At 41.4% G+C, this 21,242-nt stretch overlaps 2 protein-coding genes across 2 annotated transcripts in view; both read left to right on the top strand.

Annotated features, from left to right (window-relative positions):
• oxct1a (3-oxoacid CoA transferase 1a) overlaps positions 1 to 3,433 on the top strand; it is a 38,440-nt gene extending 35,007 nt beyond the window's left edge. Inside the window, exons 16-17 of the mRNA XM_079270836.1 lie at positions 2,403 to 2,504; positions 2,609 to 3,433. Of these exons, the coding sequence (XP_079126962.1) occupies positions 2,403 to 2,504; positions 2,609 to 2,644 (138 nt within the window). The 3' untranslated portion in view covers positions 2,645 to 3,433. The remainder of the gene's footprint in view (positions 1 to 2,402; positions 2,505 to 2,608) is intronic.
• A 1,295-nt stretch (positions 3,434 to 4,728) lies between these two features.
• Positions 4,729 to 19,468, top strand: plcxd3 (phosphatidylinositol-specific phospholipase C, X domain containing 3). The gene is made up of 6 exons (XM_079269549.1): positions 4,729 to 4,855; positions 12,505 to 12,761; positions 12,997 to 13,170; positions 14,931 to 15,106; positions 15,691 to 15,792; positions 16,884 to 19,468. Exons 1-6 carry the CDS (start codon positions 4,753 to 4,755, stop codon positions 17,038 to 17,040), a joined length of 969 nt encoding a protein of 322 aa, XP_079125675.1. The 5' UTR covers positions 4,729 to 4,752; the 3' UTR covers positions 17,041 to 19,468.
• The last annotated feature ends 1,774 nt before the right edge of the window (positions 19,469 to 21,242 follow it).

The following is a 21,242-nucleotide window of genomic DNA, read 5'->3' as shown; positions in this document are numbered from 1 at the left end:
CCGTGAGGCTCACACATGTACTCCGACACAATAAAGAAGTTTAACGTTCACAAATTATAACCCCAAACCCAGTGTCCCATCAGTCCCAAAGCTCCTTAATTCAACTCAGATAGTCCGATGATGAATAAATCCCCAAGGCCAAAAACAACATCAATAACAGGTGGAAGCGTGGCGAGACGCAGCTGCTCCGTAATCTGTAGAACTCGCGCGATCTCACCACAGGCCGTTTAGATGGTGGGTCTTTCTTGCAGTAGTCCAGTGAAGTTTTCCGACTTCTAATCCACAAAGTTTGATTCTGCTCCTTTGCTGTACAGTCGCCTTGTAATCCTTTGAGCCCACAGTAAACGCCGCCTGCTTCCCGTCTGCTCGCTCCATACTCCTCTCATCCATTTTACATGCGAGAAAAATAAATATAACTGTAACAATAATAAAAGACCCTGTTCATAACCTATGTCAACATTGCAGGCCACTGATAACACTTACAAGTACAGTACTTTAAATATGCTAAGGAAAATAAACACCAATATATTCTCCATTCACAACTGCCGCACACAAAGATAGACTTAGGCGATCATTACTATAACTAACTTCATGTCAGCCTTGTGTTGAGAAGCAGCAGGCTAAGATATTTCAAATTGAATCTGATGATACTGTATCAGTTGACAGAAATCCATGGCGATCTTAAAGGAACAGTGTGTAGGATTAATGGGAGATTTATAGAAATGGAATATAATATTCATAACTATGTTTTCATTAGTCCCCTAAAACAAAGAATTGTTGTGTTTCCGTTACTTTCGAATGAGCCCTTCTCGTTGAGTTCTCTTCACAGAGTCGGCCATGTTGCACGGCCTTGTTTCTGCAGTAGCCCAGAACAGACAAACCAAACACTGGCTCTAGAGAGAACCTCAATGCCACCGTAGTTCTCCAACACGCTTGGAGGAGGAGGGGTGAGCGGAGGGGTATTCAGTTGGATGCAATCTGCAACCTCACCGCTAGATGCCACTAAATCCTACACACTGCTCCTTTAAGCTGGGCAGTTATCCAACTTAATGATAGTAGGTACCTGAGAAATCAACGGTCATCTTTATGCTGAAAATCTTTCCCAATCTTTAGGATATCTATTGCGAAAGTAAAAAAACGTAGTAACATAAAGTTACAGTGTTGACAATCATTATTCTGTACACGTACATGAATCCAAGTAAGAAAAGAACCCAAAAACAAAATGTGTTTGAGACGAGACACTTTGGCCAGAAAAAACAGTGTCACTCTGATGTATACAAATTATTATTTGAGCTCCAAAAAGAAGGCTTAAAGAGGTAATAACAGGTCTGCTCCCTGAAGGTATACTTCACGAGCATTAGTGTGTCAGACTGAACGCTACTTAGTTGTTCTTTAGAGGCATTTATGGTGATTTGGCCTTCAGTATAAATGACAGGTTTGGGAGGATTCTTAATGGTAATTTGCTAAAGGTTTCCACCTCCCACTCTCTTCAACAGGAGCGATGCCTTTACCCATGTACAGCATTTCATGTGGAAATCTCCTGGAGCCTCATTTCTTTATCGTGCACACTCGGTTTTGTGCATAAACCATGTGCAAGCTCATCTTGGAATCGGCTTAATCAATAATTGCTTGTGGATTTGTCTATATTCAGGAAAACTCATCACAAAACACATGCACAACTCCCTGGTTGTTGTAGAAGTGTGATCACAGGTATGAACAGAAACTCACAATGCCACTTTTGAACCAGAATTGATAACGATAATTGACTGTCAGCTATGGACGCTGTAGAGATGCTTCACTCTCCACCGAGTGTTGCTGCATGAAATAATCTAGTGTTTTTAGTTCAGGTTATTGGAAATCTTGGCATCTTTAGAGTTTCTCAAGAGGTTGTATGAATTTTACTGGGAGAAAAAAACATGTTGAGGACAACTAAATGTTGTTTAGGGAACATTGACTCCCCTCCCTTCCTTCTTGATGTTAGCTATGACTATTTCATCAGGGACTCGTGAATCCAACAGATTTTTTTTTTTTTTTTTCTGTTTCAACTGTTAAAATTATTACCACAATTAATATGTAATTGCTCTTTACTTTGTAGTGGTCCAACCTCATGGAGTTGAGGACCACTCTTTCACCACACTTACAATTTCACAAATAATTGCAGCTATTTTGTCGTCTATGGATGACACTGAAGTGGTGTGGGAGGGTGCTGTCATCTCTTTTAAATCACTTTGAAAATTGAGACTCCTGCATCCTCCTCTGGGACCACACATAATGGGGTTCAAACCCATCTGTTAAGGAAATGCTCATTCTCGCCATTTTGTCTTTGTGTCTCATCGCTCACCCTCGTCTTTTTCTCTAAACATGTCATCTCCCTCTTTTCCTGCCCCGTTTGTGTTTGCCAGGCCGTGTTTGATGTGGATAAGACAAAAGGCCTGACTCTGATAGAAGTATGGGAGGGGCTCACTCCTGAGGATATCAAAGCATGCACTGGCACCGATTTTGAAGTAAGTATCTTTACAGTTTGGCTACCAGCGCTATATTTCATTTCCTAACTTCAGAACCATGAGACATGTCTTGACTTCCTTGTGATCTGTCTGGTGTCTTCTAGGTGTCTCCCAACCTGAGGTCCATGCAGCAAATCTAAAAGGGGGTGGCAATGGATCTGTGTTTTTGGTTTGTGTGACACTCAATTTTATTTCTCTGTGATAAACAGCTGGTGATTAAGCAGCCTCAGACGGGTCAAATATGCTTGTTAAACAGAACTGTTTGGTTCGGTTCCCTGGTTCTTTAAGGATCTGATCTGGCAAACGGTTAGGGAACATTATGTTGTTGCCTATTACACCGTTACGTTAAGCATCTTTGACTATAATATTTGTGCAGTTATTACCAAATAAGCCACATGAAAGTGTCGTGGAAAACAGGGAATACTATCTAAATGTTCTGTAAGAAAAATGCTACGCCACTAGCACTACTGAACAAAAATAATACAAGAATTCAATAATAATATTTTAAGTATATCAACAAAAATGATGTAGAGAGCTGATGTAGAGAGCTGATGTAGAGAGCTGATGTAGAGAGCTGTGCTGTTGAGGTGATTCTTCATTCTGCATAGATGTTTGTATTGTAGCTGTATAAAGGTTGTGATACACCAAGTTACAAAAATGTCCTTGGATTATAAATCTAATGTAAGATACATTTTGTGAGATGTAATAATAAGGATCCGACTGAAACATGTTTGGAACAATAATCATTGCCACCATGTAAAACCCTTTTTGTTTCTCAGCTTCGTATTTCTTACACAGGCATTTGCTCTCCCCTTGCATTTGTATATAAAAATCCAATACAACCTTGTTTGCTGGGTGAAAGAAAGAAAATGCTTTTTTTTTTGTTCTTCTGATTTCTGATTAAAAAGTATTAAACAATACCAACAGTTGACTTGTTTGTTAAAATGATTCATCAAATCACACAATGATTGAACGCAAATGGCTTTGAGAGTGATGGCTTCTGACACTCCACAGGTTAGAGCTTTCTATATGTGGAGGGTGCGCTTGCATTGACATTCTTGATGTGATTTCCCCACTCGAGTAGAGAGGCGCTGACATTACCTGAGGGCTGTTACATAACTGGGGAATTCAGCCAGTGGGCTTTTGGGTTCAAGAAGATCAACTGGATTGGGTCATCAAGCAGAAAAATGAAAGAAAGCGATGGGGGCTTTTGCCACCGGCTGTTAATGCGAGTGGTACCCTGTAAGCCTACATTTAGTAACTTATTTCTCATGCGGGTACTGGAATGCTATGAAAAGGGAATACGGGAAACATGAAAGGCTTTTACTCAAACCAATATGTTTGAACATGAGCAGTGCAGCAAAAACATTTTTTATTACAAATGACCAACCCTTCCTCCTATAAGTCACCTCACCTCAGAATGCAGAAACACAACCATTATTTGTGCAATTATCACTGCCATATTAATTGCAGTGATAATGAATCCCTGCCATATGGCTCTCATGTCAGCCAAGTACATGACCTCAGACTTGCTTCTAGGTCAATTGGGAATTCGCTTTCAATCCCAGTATTTAGCGCTAACATTAATTTCAGCCAGTACTTTACATATATATATATTTTTTGTAGAGAAGGAATGAGATAATGGACATCTCTATAATGTCATACTGAGGATATACCTGCATATTATACCAGAACAAATACCACTGCTCCAACAAGTGGCTTTATGATCAGATTCAAATATTTCGTGTGTGTTTGAAATGCTCAAAATCGAGTCAAGTGCACAGCTTAATTGTCCCACTATGTTTAACATGCAGCCACCGGTTGGTGTTCTGCCGCCATGCGATAAAACATGAAGAAAATGCGTGGATTTTGGTCTCGTATCGTTTAAAAGAACACTGCAAACTGTAATTATTAATGGTAGGCTGCTGTTTATGTCGGATTATGTGACTGTAAAACTGAAACGTGTAACAGTGTCATTGCGTACAAGCTGTTGCCATATTTGGATCGATCCAACAAACCCCATTTTCGTAATTGTGGCATCCGCCGATGCGTAGGTCTACTGCTCAGGGGTGTGTGGACTGGCTCTCTGTTGCGCTGGTGTGTGTGCGTGTGTGTGTGTATGTGTGTGACAGACAGACAGTGAGAAAGCGAGAGAGAGCGGCAGGGAGAGTGGCGAGAGAGAGAGAGAGCACTCCAGGTTGGCGCAGGCACCGGTCCGGGAGAACGGAGCGTTGTTCACGGCGGCAGCATGGCTTCGTCTCACGGGAGAAGCGACATGCGCTTTGCAGACTGGATGGCAAGTTTACCGCAGAGCATGCACACTATTCCGCTCACCAACCTGGCAATTCCCGGTAGGTGTCTCTTTTACGTTGCCCCAGTGTAATCAGGTGAGGGAGTGTGTCCATGTCTTTCTGTCCGCGCGCATTTCGTGGAGCTGTCGTAGTAAATGAGGAATATATAAATAGGCTGTGAGTTTCAACAGTTACAATATTGTATTGCTTTGCAAACTTTGATGTTTTTCTTGGCAACCCTTACAACCTAAATATGGCTTTGGTTTAATTTGACCTCATTAGAACGAAGGGTAAAACCTGTTGCGCAACGTGAGCAGTGCCATGCATTTTCAACAGTTCCGCATCCTCTTGTGATGTTCTGCTGTCTTGCTTGTCCTTATAATATTCCGAGGAGAAGATAATGGGTAAAACAAAATTATGACTAAGAGCTGCTCTAAAGATTAAGAATACACATAAACCATGAGCTCTGTATTATGTGGGACTTTTGGCGTTTGTACTGGGGTGGTGGCCACAGAGGAGAGTGGGATGGGTTCAGTCTGTGCGCACAGCACATCTCATAGAAAATGAGTTGTTAGACCTTCAGCCAATCGGTGTGCAGGTCTCCTTAAACTCCATTCAAATTGGAAATGCTGGTTTTAAAGCCCACCACTCATCTGAGTGATGGAATGGCCTATTAGCAGCCAGCTAATTCCATATCTGCTGCCTAGTGATTATCACACCTCCACACAAAGCTCTTTCATTCTTCATTTTCTTGCATTTCCAATCCTCCGCGCTCCCCGCTCTCTTTTTTCCCTCCTCTCCTTCTCTCCATCTCTTGCTGTGGTGTGTTTATGTGCAATGATGGCTTTTCAGTTGCAGATGGCTTGGACCTTGAGTCCAATGAGGCGTGGCATTACCAGCGCTGTCCACTGCTCTTAAGGATGCTAAGACACAGCATTAGATGTAATCAAATACTCACTGATCGACAGGAGCAGGATGACGTGTATTACCTCATGCTTGTGATTTTGCCAAATCACGTGACATGTCACAGTCCACCATGCCAAGCCAGCATGGGAACATGCTCTATCCCATTTAATTAGGTATCATTACTTCTTATTGGCCCCGCGGCCTGCAGCTCAGCTGCTCTCTGTCTATCCTCCATTTAGATGCTGATTCTGTTAACATCCGCAGATTCTTTGCACTTTCTTGTGCTTGTGTGCACTAGTTTGGTGTAAGGTTTGTCGAGAGAGAAAAAAATCCACAGGATTTAATGAGTTTATTTAGCAAAAACGATGTGTTCTTATTGCAGTATATATTTGATTTCCTTCAAAAGTCTCTCATATTGCATCCCTTTATCTCATTTTGGAAGGCAGCATTACAAGCCTTTCAAGCTGAAATAAAACTGGGACAGACAAGAAACAAATGAGACAACTGCTTTATTTCCTCCACAAGTTTCACTCTTCCTTTGAGTTGAAATGATATTATATTCATCATGTTAGATTCCTGTCATACAATCCTTGGCATCCGCCCACTGTTGCCTGTAATTCAGTGATGCTATTTATTTGACAGGAAAAAAAAAAGAGTTCACCAGCCTCAATGATACAGGCCAAAGTATTTTGGCAATTTGGAGCACTCATGTGGGGGTGATGTTATGGCATGGTGCTCTGCTATTGCCTAAAAGCTAAACAGTCCACTGTGTCTGCGTTGCCTGCTGTACTCATTAGTATACAATCTGTATGATTCGTGATGATTTTATCATAACATTTAGCGGTGACAGAGAAGATGGTATTTTAATGCCATCTATTTTCCATATTTAGAGTAATTGGATATGAACTAATGCAGCCAAAGGACCAGTGTATGATAGGAAAATATATGTCCATACACATAAACCATTATAGACTCTCAAGGTAGCATATGACAGATATTATCTCTGTCCTCTTGCTGTTACGTTTGACTGAGATCTACCTGGCCAATCTCGAGTAAAAACAGTTCAAAAGTCACATTATACAGTATATATATGAATTCACTGATCATGGATGGTCACTTCTGCCGTGAACTGCTTTTGTCAGGATGATTAAATGGTTAGTCAGTTTGTTTGTTTGTTTCATTATGCACTAATGGTGAAGTGCCAGCTAATCTAAGCAAGGATTCCTAACTCCGTACAGTATGTATGCAACATACCAGTACCAGCCACGAATTTAATATTTCGTCAAGTGGAGATATTTGACCCTAAAGAGGACAAATGCTGACTAAAGTGCTAAGGTTTAGACAATTTGAATAAAAATAAAAATAACAGGAAGTAACGTTCTCCAATTTTTACACTCAAAAGCGCGTACGGCACAGTACACTTTATAGTAAGGTGTAAACCGTTTCCTAGTCAGAAATAGGAAATGCTCAATCACCCCGAGTTTAGATTGGATTGGAAACATTGGTCAAAATGTATTGTACACTGGTGTCCAATTATGCAGTGCTTTAAAAACCAATAAAAGGATTCATTTAATTGGAAGACAATGAACAGAAGCCAGAACGGGGGGAGGGATGGTCTTTCTTCTCGAGTAGCCTCGCTGTTGCATGCTGAACAAGCTGCAGTCGAGACAAGGCCAACTGACTGACTCCCACACAAAGACTTACTGTAATCAATAAGTGAAGACATAAAAGCATGTTTCCGAGTCCCTAAAGAAGAGAGAAACGGTTTTAATTTCTCAACAGTTCTCAGGTGAAATACACCCTTCCACTCAGGACACAGTTCGAATTTAAAGGGTCATAAAAAGATGTACAGCAGGTTTCATGAGGCTGCATATTCTCATTGTAACCAGGATATGAAGTGTTAGTAAATATTTATTTAATTCATTTCTTTAAATAGATCCCACTGCAAGCATATCCTATGGGACGAAAATGGGCACTATAATGGAACCTTGTGGGACACCGCAGAGACGGAGGAAGACAAAATGTGAACAATAAATCCTGTCCTTAGCTGATCACAGCCTGATCCTGAGTGCCAACATGATTACCACATATTGCAAAATTGGTTGTTCTTTTCTCTTTGATTGTCATAGAGAGCTCCCACTGATTTAAAGCCGCGTGATTATCAGAGTCCAACGACACCAACAAATCATTTGTCACCCGGAGGAAAGCTGACTCAGCTCTGCTGTGAAGGCTGACTGAAATGTGTCCAGAAAAGGAGAAGAGCTGTGAAAAGACAGCTTTTGTCAGAATCAGATAAAAAAATGTATTTTTTCAAACAAAAGGTTTTTGAATACAGTCAGATTTTCATTTTTGTTGCTGTTGATGATACGAGGGCAACATTGAACATAACTTTTTGACCATGTGAGTTTATTTTGCTGTGAGTCATGACACCTCCCAGCAGCCAGGTGCATTGTGGTTCTATCATTTATTCTATAAAAAGAATACATATTTTCATGAGCATATTCTTGCCAGTCCTCCGCTGGTCCACATCACCTTGTTTGTGAGATAAGAACATGGTTGCTTTCAGACGTGACTCGTCTCTCTGTGCTTGGTCCCATATGCCACTTTTGCCTCACACTGTGCCAAACTATCGAGTCTACAAGTCAGATGACCTGCGCCAGCTCGACTCTGCTAATTGGGGAAAAAGGTGAGGGGGATGAGCAGGAAGGAGCGGTAGCAGATTAAAGATGGAGGTCATTGAAGGGAGAGAAGGAGGGAAAGATGCAGGGGGTAGTTATCATTTTCCATCCCTCAAGCTGATCAGCGGGAGACATGATGGGCTGTTTTTCTGAGGCTATTGTTAGATCTGCATGGTGAGTGCTGCAGACTGCCAGTACGCTACACGTTCGGGACGCTGAGGTGGTCAGCAGAGGTGTGCTGCCAGAGATACTGTGAATCTGTTTCTCAGTGGTTCTCTCACCATGAAACAAGCTTTACTGCAGGGAACGGCTGTTTTTCTACCATAGTAATTAAACTGGATGGTCATTATACCGTATCTGTGTCCTACAGGTGTGCACAAGGACGAAATGTAAATTTAAAGTTCCATGTTGCTTGTATTAATCAACTAAGCTTTGGTTATTTTTAACCAGCCAAAGTGTTTACATTTGCTCTCTAATGATTTATGTCAACAAATAATCCACATCTTTTCCTTCTGGCTTTTTAAAACTCCATCAATCGATTTTTGGAGGCAGAATAACTCCAAAACAGACATGTTTTTCTCCTAATAAATTACTTATTTTACCCCTTTTATAGACACATAATGATTTGTTTCAATGTTAATAGAAACAATATTGATCAATGCAGCTTTAACACTATTTGTTGAACTGGCCTAACTCATTTTTTTACATTATTATATTACACATGCTTGTAACATGCGTGATCAAACAAGTTTGGAAAAGGGACACATTTGATTTGAATCTTATTTTAATCTTGTATTATGAGGAACGAAATTGTCATGGTATACTACTGTGATGATTTAGCCAAGATATACTGAGCACATTAATTGTTTTTGTTGCTTTTACATTTTTTTTGTTTCAATATATACAGTGACTCGTACAAAATGTAGCATCTAATTCAAAATTAGACAGCAGTTACCCAAAATGAATTAATTCGCTATCAGAGAAAATTACATTTTTTACATGTTTGACTTTATTCAAAGCAAACAAACTCCTGGACAGAAAAACTACTTTACCTCAAAGATGCTAAAAAGCCCTCAGGGTCATATTTACATGAGAGGGCTCATGGGAGCCATACCACCCCTCTCCAATGGCTGACTGTAGCAGCTTATGGCTTTACCATAAGAAATGAATAGCATACCTTTGGCCAGGGGGAAAGGGTGAAGGCAATTGGATTGAGTTAAGATGGCCTCCAAGGCAATAAAAACAAATCCCTGACAGAAAAGGCATCTTCAGTCAGTCTTGCCGGCTCCCTTGGGGCAGAGGGAAAGGCTGGCCCAGGACTTTTAACTGTAAATCTGTCCGTCAGTCCCGAGACCATTATGCTGCCACTTAAGCCCCTGAACAAGGAGGATGAATGGTATCATATGCCAGGATTAACACTGGCAGTGCAGTGAGATGCTTCAGGGGCAGGAAATCAGTCGGCTTAAAGTCCATTGGAAAACAGGATGTAAGATTCAAAACAAACAACGCAGGAGAAAATAGTTCGGTGGAAAGAAAGACAAAGAGAGAGAGAGAGAGAGAAAAAAAATAATTGTCCTTGAGAAATGAAGCAAATGGGAGGTAAGTCACAAACCACCCAAATCTCTGTTTACCTCAACTGTAGATTGACCAAAGTCAATTTGTCTGACCAGGTGCATATTCATGTATTTTTATAACTGACAGCAAAGTATTTTTCCAATGTTACAAGTCGCTGGAGGAAATCTTTTTGTCAGAATATCTAAGAAACGGGCAGAAATGATTAGGTATGGATTCTCCACAGGCTGTTCTTGCCTCACCACAGCAGCTCATTGAGTTTTCCAGCAGGAGGACATCCATCTCGATTCTAAAATTCAAAAGAATTCACCCACATCGGAAATGCATGCGGGCTTTGTGCGCACCGCCAGTCGAACAAGATGGAAGAGAGTAACAAGGAAACAAAGTGAGACATAGCGTCTCAGGGCCACTGAACACGCGTTGGTATTTTGACGAGTTAGGAGTAAGAATATGTTGGAGCTTCACATCTATCAAAGCTGAACCTATCGAACTGCATGAGTTTGGATGTTGTTTACAGTAAGCAGGTCATTCCAAATGATGGACTATGGCCCTTTAAATCAATGTGAACCAAAGCATAATCACTATGCAAGCCTTAAGCCTTTACCACCAAATGAGTTTTTTTTTTGACACAGATGGAAAAGTTTGTTCACTGTATGTTGAGGCCACACAGGAAGTAGTAACTTGGATTTCCTTCAGTAAGCTCTGTAGCAGCAGAGATGACTGGCTTGTCTAATGTTCTGCCAGTTAAACATATTAAGAGCAAAGAAATTGTGGAAACATCATATATTGTCCAACAAATGTGGATTGTTAGTTCCAGTAGACGATACTAAAAGGGAAATGACTCATGTCTGAAGCACGATGTTGTTAGATGTAAATAATTGTATGAAGATGAAAGTGCGACGTCTGCACAGTTCGTTTCAAAGTGTTTCCTGAGACTTCTAAATGAATGTGTTGCCCTTGAGACACGGCCCCAGCGTTAAAGTGGAGCAAATATGTTTTTATAAGATAAACAACATTAAATCATGTTCACAGCTCAGGTAGCAGTGCGATTGTGATCGAACGCAGCTTTCTCTGCCGGTTCCTAATGGATGTTACGCACCTTTTGCACAATGTTCGGCCCTTCAGTCGCTGTTTGTCCTCTCTGCAGTAGAGCATAATGTCGTTTTGTCACGCATGCTCGTTAGTAATGCACAAATATGTGATTGTGATTATTTCTCACCATGTTTTGGCATTTTTAATCAATTAACAAAGAAAAAAATAACTAGATTAGTGGATAAATAAAACAATAGTGTGATAATGATTACGGTGTTTTAGTTACACAACGATATTCTTTATTCTGCAAAAACAGCGCAGCCAGCTGTTGTGACCGGTTAAGGTCATACTCTGTTACGTTGCGACCGTGGTGCTACCAATGAGCCTGTAGAGATGCTGGTTGCTGCCCTGCCCCCAGGAGTCAACTGTCCAACCTGCTTATGGTCATTCTCTGGGCCGACTGAGAAGACCTGGCACTGGAGCGTATAGCTGCAGGTCAAACTCAGGCCCTGTGTGTGTGTGTGTGTGTGTGTGTGTGTGTGTGTGTGTGTGTGTGTGTGTGTGTGTGTGTGTGTGTGTGTGTGTGTGTGTGTGTGTGTGTGTGTGTGTGTGTGTGTGTGTGTGTGTGTGTGTGTGTGTGTGTGTTGGTGGAGGAGAGGAGGGGGAATGTTGGTTTGAGTGAGGGAACGTGACGAAGCTGATTGCAGTTGAGAAGATACCAGCAGGAGGAAGATACCAGCATTACTGTCAGCTTAATTTGGATTAAGCTTAATTTGGACACACGCACACACACACGCACACACACACACACACACACTTGTCTTACTCTCAAACAGGAATGGAAGGACACATGACCTTCAGACTTAGCTAGCTTATAGAGCTCACCATGGATCGAGTGTCACCTAGGAAAGCATCGATATATTGACAGATTCTGGTCCAATGTCATTTTAACAGCCACTAGTGGGATGGGATTTAGTTGTTTTCTCTTGATACAGCTCCTAGAATTAAATTAGAATAAGCTTTTGATTAAAGGGTTGGTTTAACCAAATAAAACATCACAACAAGTGGTATTCATCCTTTCTGATAGTTTGTTTTATCTGCTGACATTTTAAGATATCTTATCTCTGACATTTCCGCTGCTACTCCAGAACAGTGGCGGTGGATGTAAATGTGTTTCTGAGCATTGAGGCAATGGAAAATGACATTTGGAAAATTTCACATCATGTTTCATCAGGACTACTTTCTGCAGAAGATTTATGAATCTTCTGATGTTTTACTGAGTGATAATGAGCACTATAGGTGGCGTGCCAGAAATGTAATGGTAGGTCAGCTTGTTCAGGTGCATCTCAGTGCAAGCAGTAGTTCAGCGACCTCGTCTGTTAAATACTGTTATTCACTGTCAGTATTGTTGCCATGATGTTGTCCAGCACTGACCCCACTCTTCCAGCTGTGTCCCGCCGCAGAAATAAGACCTACAGCAGTCAACACCTGCATGCGTCCTCATGTTTGTGTCTTCTCCAGGTTCCCATGATTCCTTCAGTTTCTACATTGACGAGGCGTCCCCGGTGGGACCCGAGCAGCCAGAGACGGTGCAGAACTTTGTTTCTGTTTTTGGCACGGTGGCCAAGAAACTAATGAGGAAGTGGTTAGCTACACAGACGATGAACTTCACCAGCCAGCTGGAGGCTGGGATCCGCTTCTTTGACCTGCGCATCTCCACCAAACCCCGCGACCCCGACAACGAGCTGTTCTTCGCCCACGGGCTCTTCAGTGCCACGGTCAGCACAGAGCTTTGCTGGTTTTTGATGTGATGAATCTTTTTGCAATGCTTGTGGTTGCTAAGTGATGTTTTTATAGCTGTTTGTGGCAGCTTATGTGAGAGTGCAGACTCACACATGGTCCTTCAAAGATTTTAAGTACATTCCAGTCTTTTATGTGCCTATATTTCATATGATTGTGTCATGAAACAAATTATTTCTACATGTATTGGTAATTATTGTGCTTTTCTTTTAGGTCAGAGAAGGTCTAGAGCAGATCAGCAGTTTCCTGTCGTCTCATGCCAGAGAGGTTGTGTTCCTGGACTTCAACCACTTCTACGGCGTGCAGAACCTGCACCATGAAAAGCTGGTGGCCATGTTAAAAGAGGTGTTTGGGGACAAGCTCTGCCCAGTCGTCTTCGCTCAGGAGGTACTGTAGAAGCTGCCAGCCGGCCTCAAACGTTTATTCCAGATGCTTCTCACAACTCAACAACGCTTGATTTAGAAAGAACACGAATCAGCCTCTCGTTTTGTGTGTGTGTCTGTGTGTGTTCTTTTGAAAATTATAGTTTTCTCAGTGCAGCATAACAATGATTTCTATGTTTTGATGTCTTGAGATGCAGAATGATGGTTATCACATCCCTCATATTTGTTCATTGTTTTTCACACAGAGTATGCCCTTTTGCATGGAAGTTGAGTAGAAAAGTGCTCCCATGCTCACTCAGATTTGTCTCTCTGCCGCTTTTCTCAGTCCCTTTTTTTTCCACCCTCCACCACTTGATCCACCTCCCTCCCTCCCCGCACCCCGAGGTGACGGTGTATCTCTGAAACCTGGAAGAAGGAGTCGTAATCAACACCAAAGATCATAGTTTCCTGTCAGGTGCTACAGCTGTGTGAAGATAGAGTGTATGAGGAAAAGGACAATAGTGACTTGTCGATTCTTGGACTAAGTAATGATTACAATAATAAGTCTTCTCAGTGCTGTAGGTGCATCTCGGGTGGTGTTTAGAGAAGACAAATGAATGGTGTTCTTTCCTCCACACCTATTATATTCACTCCTCGCTCCCCTCTCGTCCATTCCTTTGTCTTTGAGTAGATCTCTTCTACTATTTCCTTGTCACCCCTCTACCTCTAGAAATACCCAGGGGATAATATACAGCTGGAGGCTCATTGTCACATAATAAGCATGAATGATGGAGAATCAAAAACTAAATGAATGAGCTATGTGGATCTTGGGGTCAAGATGAAACGGCCTGTACTTCAACTCTAGCCACCTCCTTAGACACCATCCAACTTATTACCTGGCTTCTCCCTTTAATCAGACAGGGGATATTTATTCTAGGTTTTTTCTTTTTGTTGCTAACTTAATTGATTTACCTACACTCGTCCAGCGAACATCTTGCAGCAGAGATTTAACCAACAGATGTGTTTCTCATGTCCATACGCTACACTGTGGCAGAACGGCAACCATAGCTATGTAAACATATTGCTGTTTATGAAAAAAGGTATATAGATCTGCACAAAAGTGCTATTCGTTATTTACTAGGAATGGGATTTCTGGCAGGTAGTCTTCAGTCTTCCTGCACCTCTCGACTAGCCTGTAGTAGCTCTAAAATATAAATAAAATTTGTGTTTTTACTCTTTCGCCTTTGTTTCTTTTCTCGATTAGCAATACTCTATGATTAGACATAAAAGACAGATTCTCTTCAGAAATACCAATGTTAATTGTGTATTGGAGTAGTGGAGGGTATATATACGCAGGTATACGGAGTAGGTTTTTGGAGTATATCCACCTCTAATACTGTCAATTTACTGTACAATCAGCTATTAGCCAATAAACATTGAAATACATAGTATACCCCCTTTCTCCGTAGTGATCTATCTCATGCAATATACACTCTTCTGAAGGGACTACACCACCTAACGATGTATATGGTCAATCAGAACCAAATATTGAACCAAAGCTGCTTAATAATCAGCCGTAGTGATGCATCATATCAGGCAATTATATCCATTTATTCATAAAGCTTACGAGACAAACTTCCAAGTCCACCTCAGCTACTTGTTTATTAAAATGTTTTCTGTCACTCAGCACAGAAGGGGCTCTTTTGTATTTACTATTCAACACCCATCACCTTTTTCTTTTTTTCTTTTGTCACCTATAACCTGAGCACATGCCTCCATCTCCAGGTGTCTCTGCAGTATCTGTGGGAGAAGGAGTACCAGGTGGTTGTCTTCTACCACCACCCCAATGCCCTGGAAGTGCCCTTCCTGTGGCCAGGGCAGATGATGCCCACTCCCTGGGCCAACACTACCGACCCAGAGAAGCTTGTTCAGTTTCTCCAGGCGTCTGTCACTGACCGCAGGTCAGCCTCTGCTTTTATTTTATTTAATGCATGAGGTTAAATGGGACTTAATGTGATCTAACCATGATGGTCAATCAGCCATGACCTTGATTTATTGTCATATGCTCATCCTTTGCTCATAGTTCAGGAAATAATGACTTACAATTTAATTTGCTGTAGTCAACTAAGAGGATGGGAACTCGGATGAAATGCACAAGTTATTACTGGCTATGTGACACACCAATGGCTAAGTTATAAACTAGATTAGACCTAAACCGGGTATGGCCCTGCTTTTCTGCGATCGCGCCACAATTCAGGTAAAACCACATTTTTCCCCTTTAAAACACATTAATACATTCACGTAAAGGAAACTGCTAATAGGAAGCAATCTTCAAAATCTGACATAAATTTGCATGTGAAATAGTTCTGTTGTTTTTTTTCCTGACAGAATAAGTGTTTTTCTCCCCTGTGTGGAACATTGATGTATTCCTTTAGCACCTCTCTGCAGCAGATGTCATAAGGTGCTTTACATAAACTGGATCAAATACACACACGAAAAGAAAAACAGAAAAATAACTTATGAATACGTGATGTGACTCCTGCAGGAGGAAGGGGACCTTCTTTGTCTCCCAGGTGGTTCTGACACCAAAGGCCAGCACTGTGATGAAGGGCATGAATAGCGGACTGAGAGAGACAATCACAGACAGGTGTGTACCACTGTTTATGTATGACAGAGACAGAAAAAATGTTTTATGATCATGTTCAGTATGACAGTAGAATTGGATGAGATGCAGGGTTAACACGGCAAACAGCATTATTCAACGTATGCACAGGCACTGTGGAACCAAACTTAAAGCAACACCTTTTGCACCAGAGGCCACAGAAATGTCATGGTTGAAACAAAACAACTTAATACAAAAATTCATCTGCATGTGCACACATACCCACCCACATAAACAGTCATATGTGAGTCATTGTAGCATTTTATAACTAAATCCAGAGGCATGTTGTTTTTTCGTCGGTATCTCTAGGCCTTTGACACTAACCTCAGGTTTTTTTTAAACAGCTGACACAAACCCAAGGCGATGCTTCTCATCCTTATCCTCCCTTTCTATATCTCCCCTGCTCAGTTTTGCTTCAGAATTTTCTTTTCATGCTTTACCCCCAGTTTTGTCTGTATATAACTCCCTCTAAGTGTCACCAGTTTGTTAAAAGCCTCAGCAGCAACAAATGTCAATTTTCCTGGCATGAATTATTCATTTGACAACTCCACTATCAGCCATTCTCACCAGGCCTTTGGTTACTTTGATGTCGGCATCCTTCAGAATTCCATCCATTCGTTTTGCCACACAGGCTGCCAGCGTAGAACTCGACAGAACAGGGGAAGCGAGCATGAGGAGGAGACAACTCTTGAGAATTTTGCTAAGTAGAAACCTGGGCGAGGCATCTGCAGGAGTAACACCCTCCCCCAGCTGCACGGCTCACATGAACATGTCCAGCAGGTGTTCAGAGTGTCGTCCTCACAGCTGGTGTCTGGCTTGCAGACATTTCATCCTGCGTCACAGAGATCTTTTATCACAGCATGCCTCTCTCTGTGTTAAACCAGCCAACCATGAATCATCGTGTGTGTGTGTGTGTGTGTGTGTGTGTGTGTGTGTGTGTGTGTGTGTGTGTGTGTGTGTGTGTGTGTGTGTGTGTGTGTGTGTGTGTGTGTGTGTGTGTGTGTGTGTGTGTGTGTGTGTGTGTGTGTGTGTGTGTGTGTGTGTGTGTGTGTGCGTGTTTCCATGCGTCCTCCCAGGGCCTTACCGGGCATGATGCAGTGGATCAGATCGCAGAGACCCGGGGAGAGCGGCATCAACATTATCACAGCTGACTTTGTGGAGCTCGGTGAGTTCATCAGCGCCGTCATCACCCTCAACTATCACCTGGACGACGAGGAAGATGATGCCACCTGAGAGCCCACAGGGGGCGACGGGGAGCACGGTCATCACCACTAGCTTTGGTCTGTGCTCTCACTCTTTTCTCTTTGGCATTTATTTCAGGAGGAGAGCTGCACTGCTCCTTTCACTTTATTTAGGGCTATATAGTGAATTGACAGCTCAAATGGCAAAAGGGTGTTGAGGTAAGAGAAGTTGGGATTGGGAGAAATGACACGGGTCTTTGTTTGGAGCACGAAGAGTGAGGTTACGATTTTTCTTTCTTCTATTTTGGGGATCAACATTTTGTTTCTCAAGGATGTTTGTTTTCTTTACTTCCTGTGCTGTAAAAGTAACTGCATTTTCCACTGATCAAATGCACTGTTTTCTGACTTACCACTTCACCCGGGGTAGATTCCTCACAGCATATCAACTTTCAACTCAGTGTATTGGTACATTCTTTTTTGTATTCTAGTGACAGTTTTTTTCAGAAGTTGTTGCAGAATAAGCTTATGTAACTTAAACCACTCTAATTCTAGGCTGGTTTAAATAGCTTGCCGTTCTTCATCCAAACCTGTACAAAAGATGTTTTTTTTAAATAATTATTACAGTATGCATCCCTGGTTAGACAGGGGTGCAGGTGTCTCTGACAAACAGCAGAATATGTTTAAAACGTGTTATTACAAAATATTTGGTCAGTACATCGACGATAAATGAACCATCTTCCATATGTTTCCTCAGCAGTAATCTCTGAAGGGGCTTTCTCCCAGTAATAGTCTCCTCTGAAGTCAGCTTGCAGCCTAGGCATTGATCAGACACCTTTGTGCATCGGTAAGTCATTACCTCGCTCGTTCAAAACCACAGACATTTTGAGAGGGTGCAGCTCGGCAAGTGGAGATCAATGTACCAATCACGCTATGGTGCATCTAAACCAAACAACAATCTTAACAATGTCAGCATGTTTGAAATTCCAAGACGAGCATCAGCTGTCGCTGCAAGGAAACCTACAAAAAAATGATTTCTTTAGGAAATGCAATCAATGCTACTCGTCATTTCTAATGGTTAAGCATCCAACGAGACACATTTATTGGACTTTCTGGTGGGTGCTGAGTCGTGATAGCCAAGTATAAAAATACAGTACATCTGGGTACGAGAGTGTATCCACTGTCTGTGTGTGCGCCTGTCCTTACTGCTGTAGTGCAGTATACATGAGTCATCATGAGATGTATCATGATGTATGTGTCTTTCATAATAACAGGTGATAATGTTGCTTCACACTCACTCACGGACATGTTTTATCTAAAGTCAGAAGAGGCTAAACATCATACATATGGAGTCAGTGGGTCTTGATGTAACAGCCGTGTTTTGACACATTGAAAATAATACAGTAAATGTTTACCGGTAGTTTAATATCTAGCTGTAACTCTTCGGTGTCTACCTTATTCGGTGTTTCATGTGTCTGAATGTTACTGAATCCCCGGATTTCTGCTATGTCCTTTAGTTCAATTTCATTTTCATTCATGTTTAATGGGTGTCATTCTATATACCCTGCAGTATTTCATTTAGGATGGAAAAGTACTTTAACATGGCACCCAGAAAGAAAATAGGAATATTTGTTCTTGCAAGGTTTCACATCACATACGAGTCAAACATCCACACGTGTTATGATCGGTGTGGCGTTTTCTGCTGAGAATGTATTCTGTAAAGACATTGCTGTCTAGTTTGGTAACATACAACCAAGACAAGAAACTCAACTCTTTGGATTTGTGAATGTATGTGTCTTGTAAGTAACTCTGCCAAAAAAACAAAACAAAAAAAGTCTCATGATGGAGTGACTGAGTATCAGCTGGAAAGTCTTTTTGTTTGTGTTGTACGCTTCAATATGGAGCTCAAGCTCCAGTTTTACAGTTCAAACAGTTCTTCTTTCACTTCAGTGTGGTTTCATGTTCAAATGTTTTATATCGTGGGAAGTTTGTACATACTGTAATTGCAAATAGTATGCTGCCGATGAATTGTAAATTATTTAAACTTTTGCAAAGTTATTGACGATAATTTCTTAACTTAACTGAGCTATCATACTGCTTCTTCTAGTCATATTTTCAAGTGCATGAACCCAACAGTACTTTTGTTGTTTCGCAACAGGGTCCATTAGTGTTTGTGCATCTGCTAAGTTACCTTCTGCATAATGCTCTCAGGAGCACGAGCGCATCTCAGCTGGAAATGTATTTTACCCTTTAAGACACATCTCCAAAATGGATCTATTTTTTAAACGTTGCACTGCTACTAACCCACACGCATATGAAAACAAGCAGACTTTGAAGGCTTGTAAACTGTGTTGTAAGGACTTTGTGTCTTCCTCTGGTCCATACCGTTGTCGTTGCCTTTATGTTCTGGTGTGAAAAGAGTCCTTTGCTGTTAAAATAAAAATAAAAAACATTTGTTCAAAGGTGACTCTATTGTAAGTGGAAACGGCAAAATCAAATAAAGCTTCTATGCGTAATGAGTGACTACGTCTTGTTGAGTGGTGATTGGTTTGCTTGATTTATAAAAATATATAAAAAATGTGCTAATTAAAGCCATTATAAAACAATTGTGATTCAATTCAATCACCAAATGGCAGTACTATAAATCTAGGTAGAGTTGCAGCTTTTAAGCTGACATACCAGTATTTCATTCCCTATCTGTGCAGAGGAGCATCCTAAAATCATCCAGTTTCCAGAGTGATGAGGATGGAGGTGGGTGGGCAGCGGCACCCAGAGTGACCTTGCTGAGACTGTGTTTTGTAATTCAGCATCTGCCATTCTGCAGCCAGGTGTTGCTCACGAAGAGGAAATGGAGATAACTCCGAGTGGCTCACTGTGTGTGTGTGCGCGTCTGACTCTAGGTTCAAGGTCTTCGCTTTTAAAAAGAAGGAAAGAGTTATTCTGACCTTCTGTCATGTGACTCATAAATAAAGCACGCAGCTGCGTTTAACAAACACTGAATCGAAAAGTCATGTTCTCATATTGATGCATACAAATGCACAGGGTTAAGTGACATCATGTCACACGCATACACACATAGTTCTGTGGAAGCAGCAGTGTTGTGCTGGTAAACACAGGCCAGCTGACTGGATGGGTATTAAGTGCTTTGATTGCTTCGATTTAACATTGCAGTAGTTGAGTGAAGGAAAAGGTTATAACTTATTCATTTCCTTTATTCGCTTTATTCCATTTCCTAATGGACAGTATTAATGCTGTACCATGAAAAGTGAAAGAAAAGGCTCTATTATGTCCTTGGAGTTTATGTAAAGTTTAAACAAAATGCAAATGCCTGATGTTTTTGTGTGCTTATCCGTGTGTCTTTATCTGTCGCTCTCGCCGACACACACACACACACACACACACACACACACACACAGATGAGGAGGAGGTAAAGGTGTGGGAGGTAGAGATGGATGATGGCATTCAGACGGTTTAAAGAGGGGCAGTAACGAGATGAACAGTTTCAGAAAAGTTTGGAGTGTGAGGAGGAGGAGGAAGAGCAATTTCGCCAGCCACTCCTGTGTCTAGCTGTATGAGGTGCACACAACACAGGCTGGCAATTTATCCGCCAATACGAGCTACACAACAATCTACAATATTATGGCGAGAGACGTAAAAGGCTGGGACACACAGTTGATTATTAAAAGTCAACAAAAGACGGAGTCATTGTCGGGGAGAGAGGGGAACTGGGGATTGGAATCGTTCGTTAACTCAGTCATGAAAACAGCAAGCGGACACATGGAGGCAGCAAGGCAAGGCAAGGCAAGGCAAGTTTATTTGTATAGCACATTTCAACAACAAGGTAATTCAAAGTGCTTCACATAAAACCATTAAAAGCATCAAAACATAAGGCAAAAGAAAAGGAGATTTAAAAACAATTCAAGAAACAGTGTAAGAAATAAAATTCAGTCGTAAAAAGTAAAGGAGATTTAAAACATACATTGAAACAATAATTGATGTCTCCCTGAGACATTACGCTGCACGCAATCAACCATACACTGCCGCAATTCTGCAATTACTCGCACACAAACCACGTCTGGAAAAGATCTCTGCCGATCTGCGTTTTATAGTGTACGCCTTGCACGAACTCGGTCCCGGAGGAAATGGCGATATATTGTGCAGTCCTTTTAAAACCATTAAAAGCATCAAAACATAATGCAAAAGAAAAGGAGATTTAACAGCAATTAAGAACAGTGTAAGAAATAAAATGCAGTAGTA

The sequence above is a fragment of the Melanostigma gelatinosum genome (genome assembly GCF_949748355.1).
Source record: "Melanostigma gelatinosum genome assembly, chromosome: 6".
Classification (NCBI taxonomy): domain Eukaryota; kingdom Metazoa; phylum Chordata; class Actinopteri; order Perciformes; family Zoarcidae; genus Melanostigma; species Melanostigma gelatinosum.
Note: the sequence above shows the minus strand (reverse complement) of the source record. Positions and strands in the feature narration are given on the sequence as shown.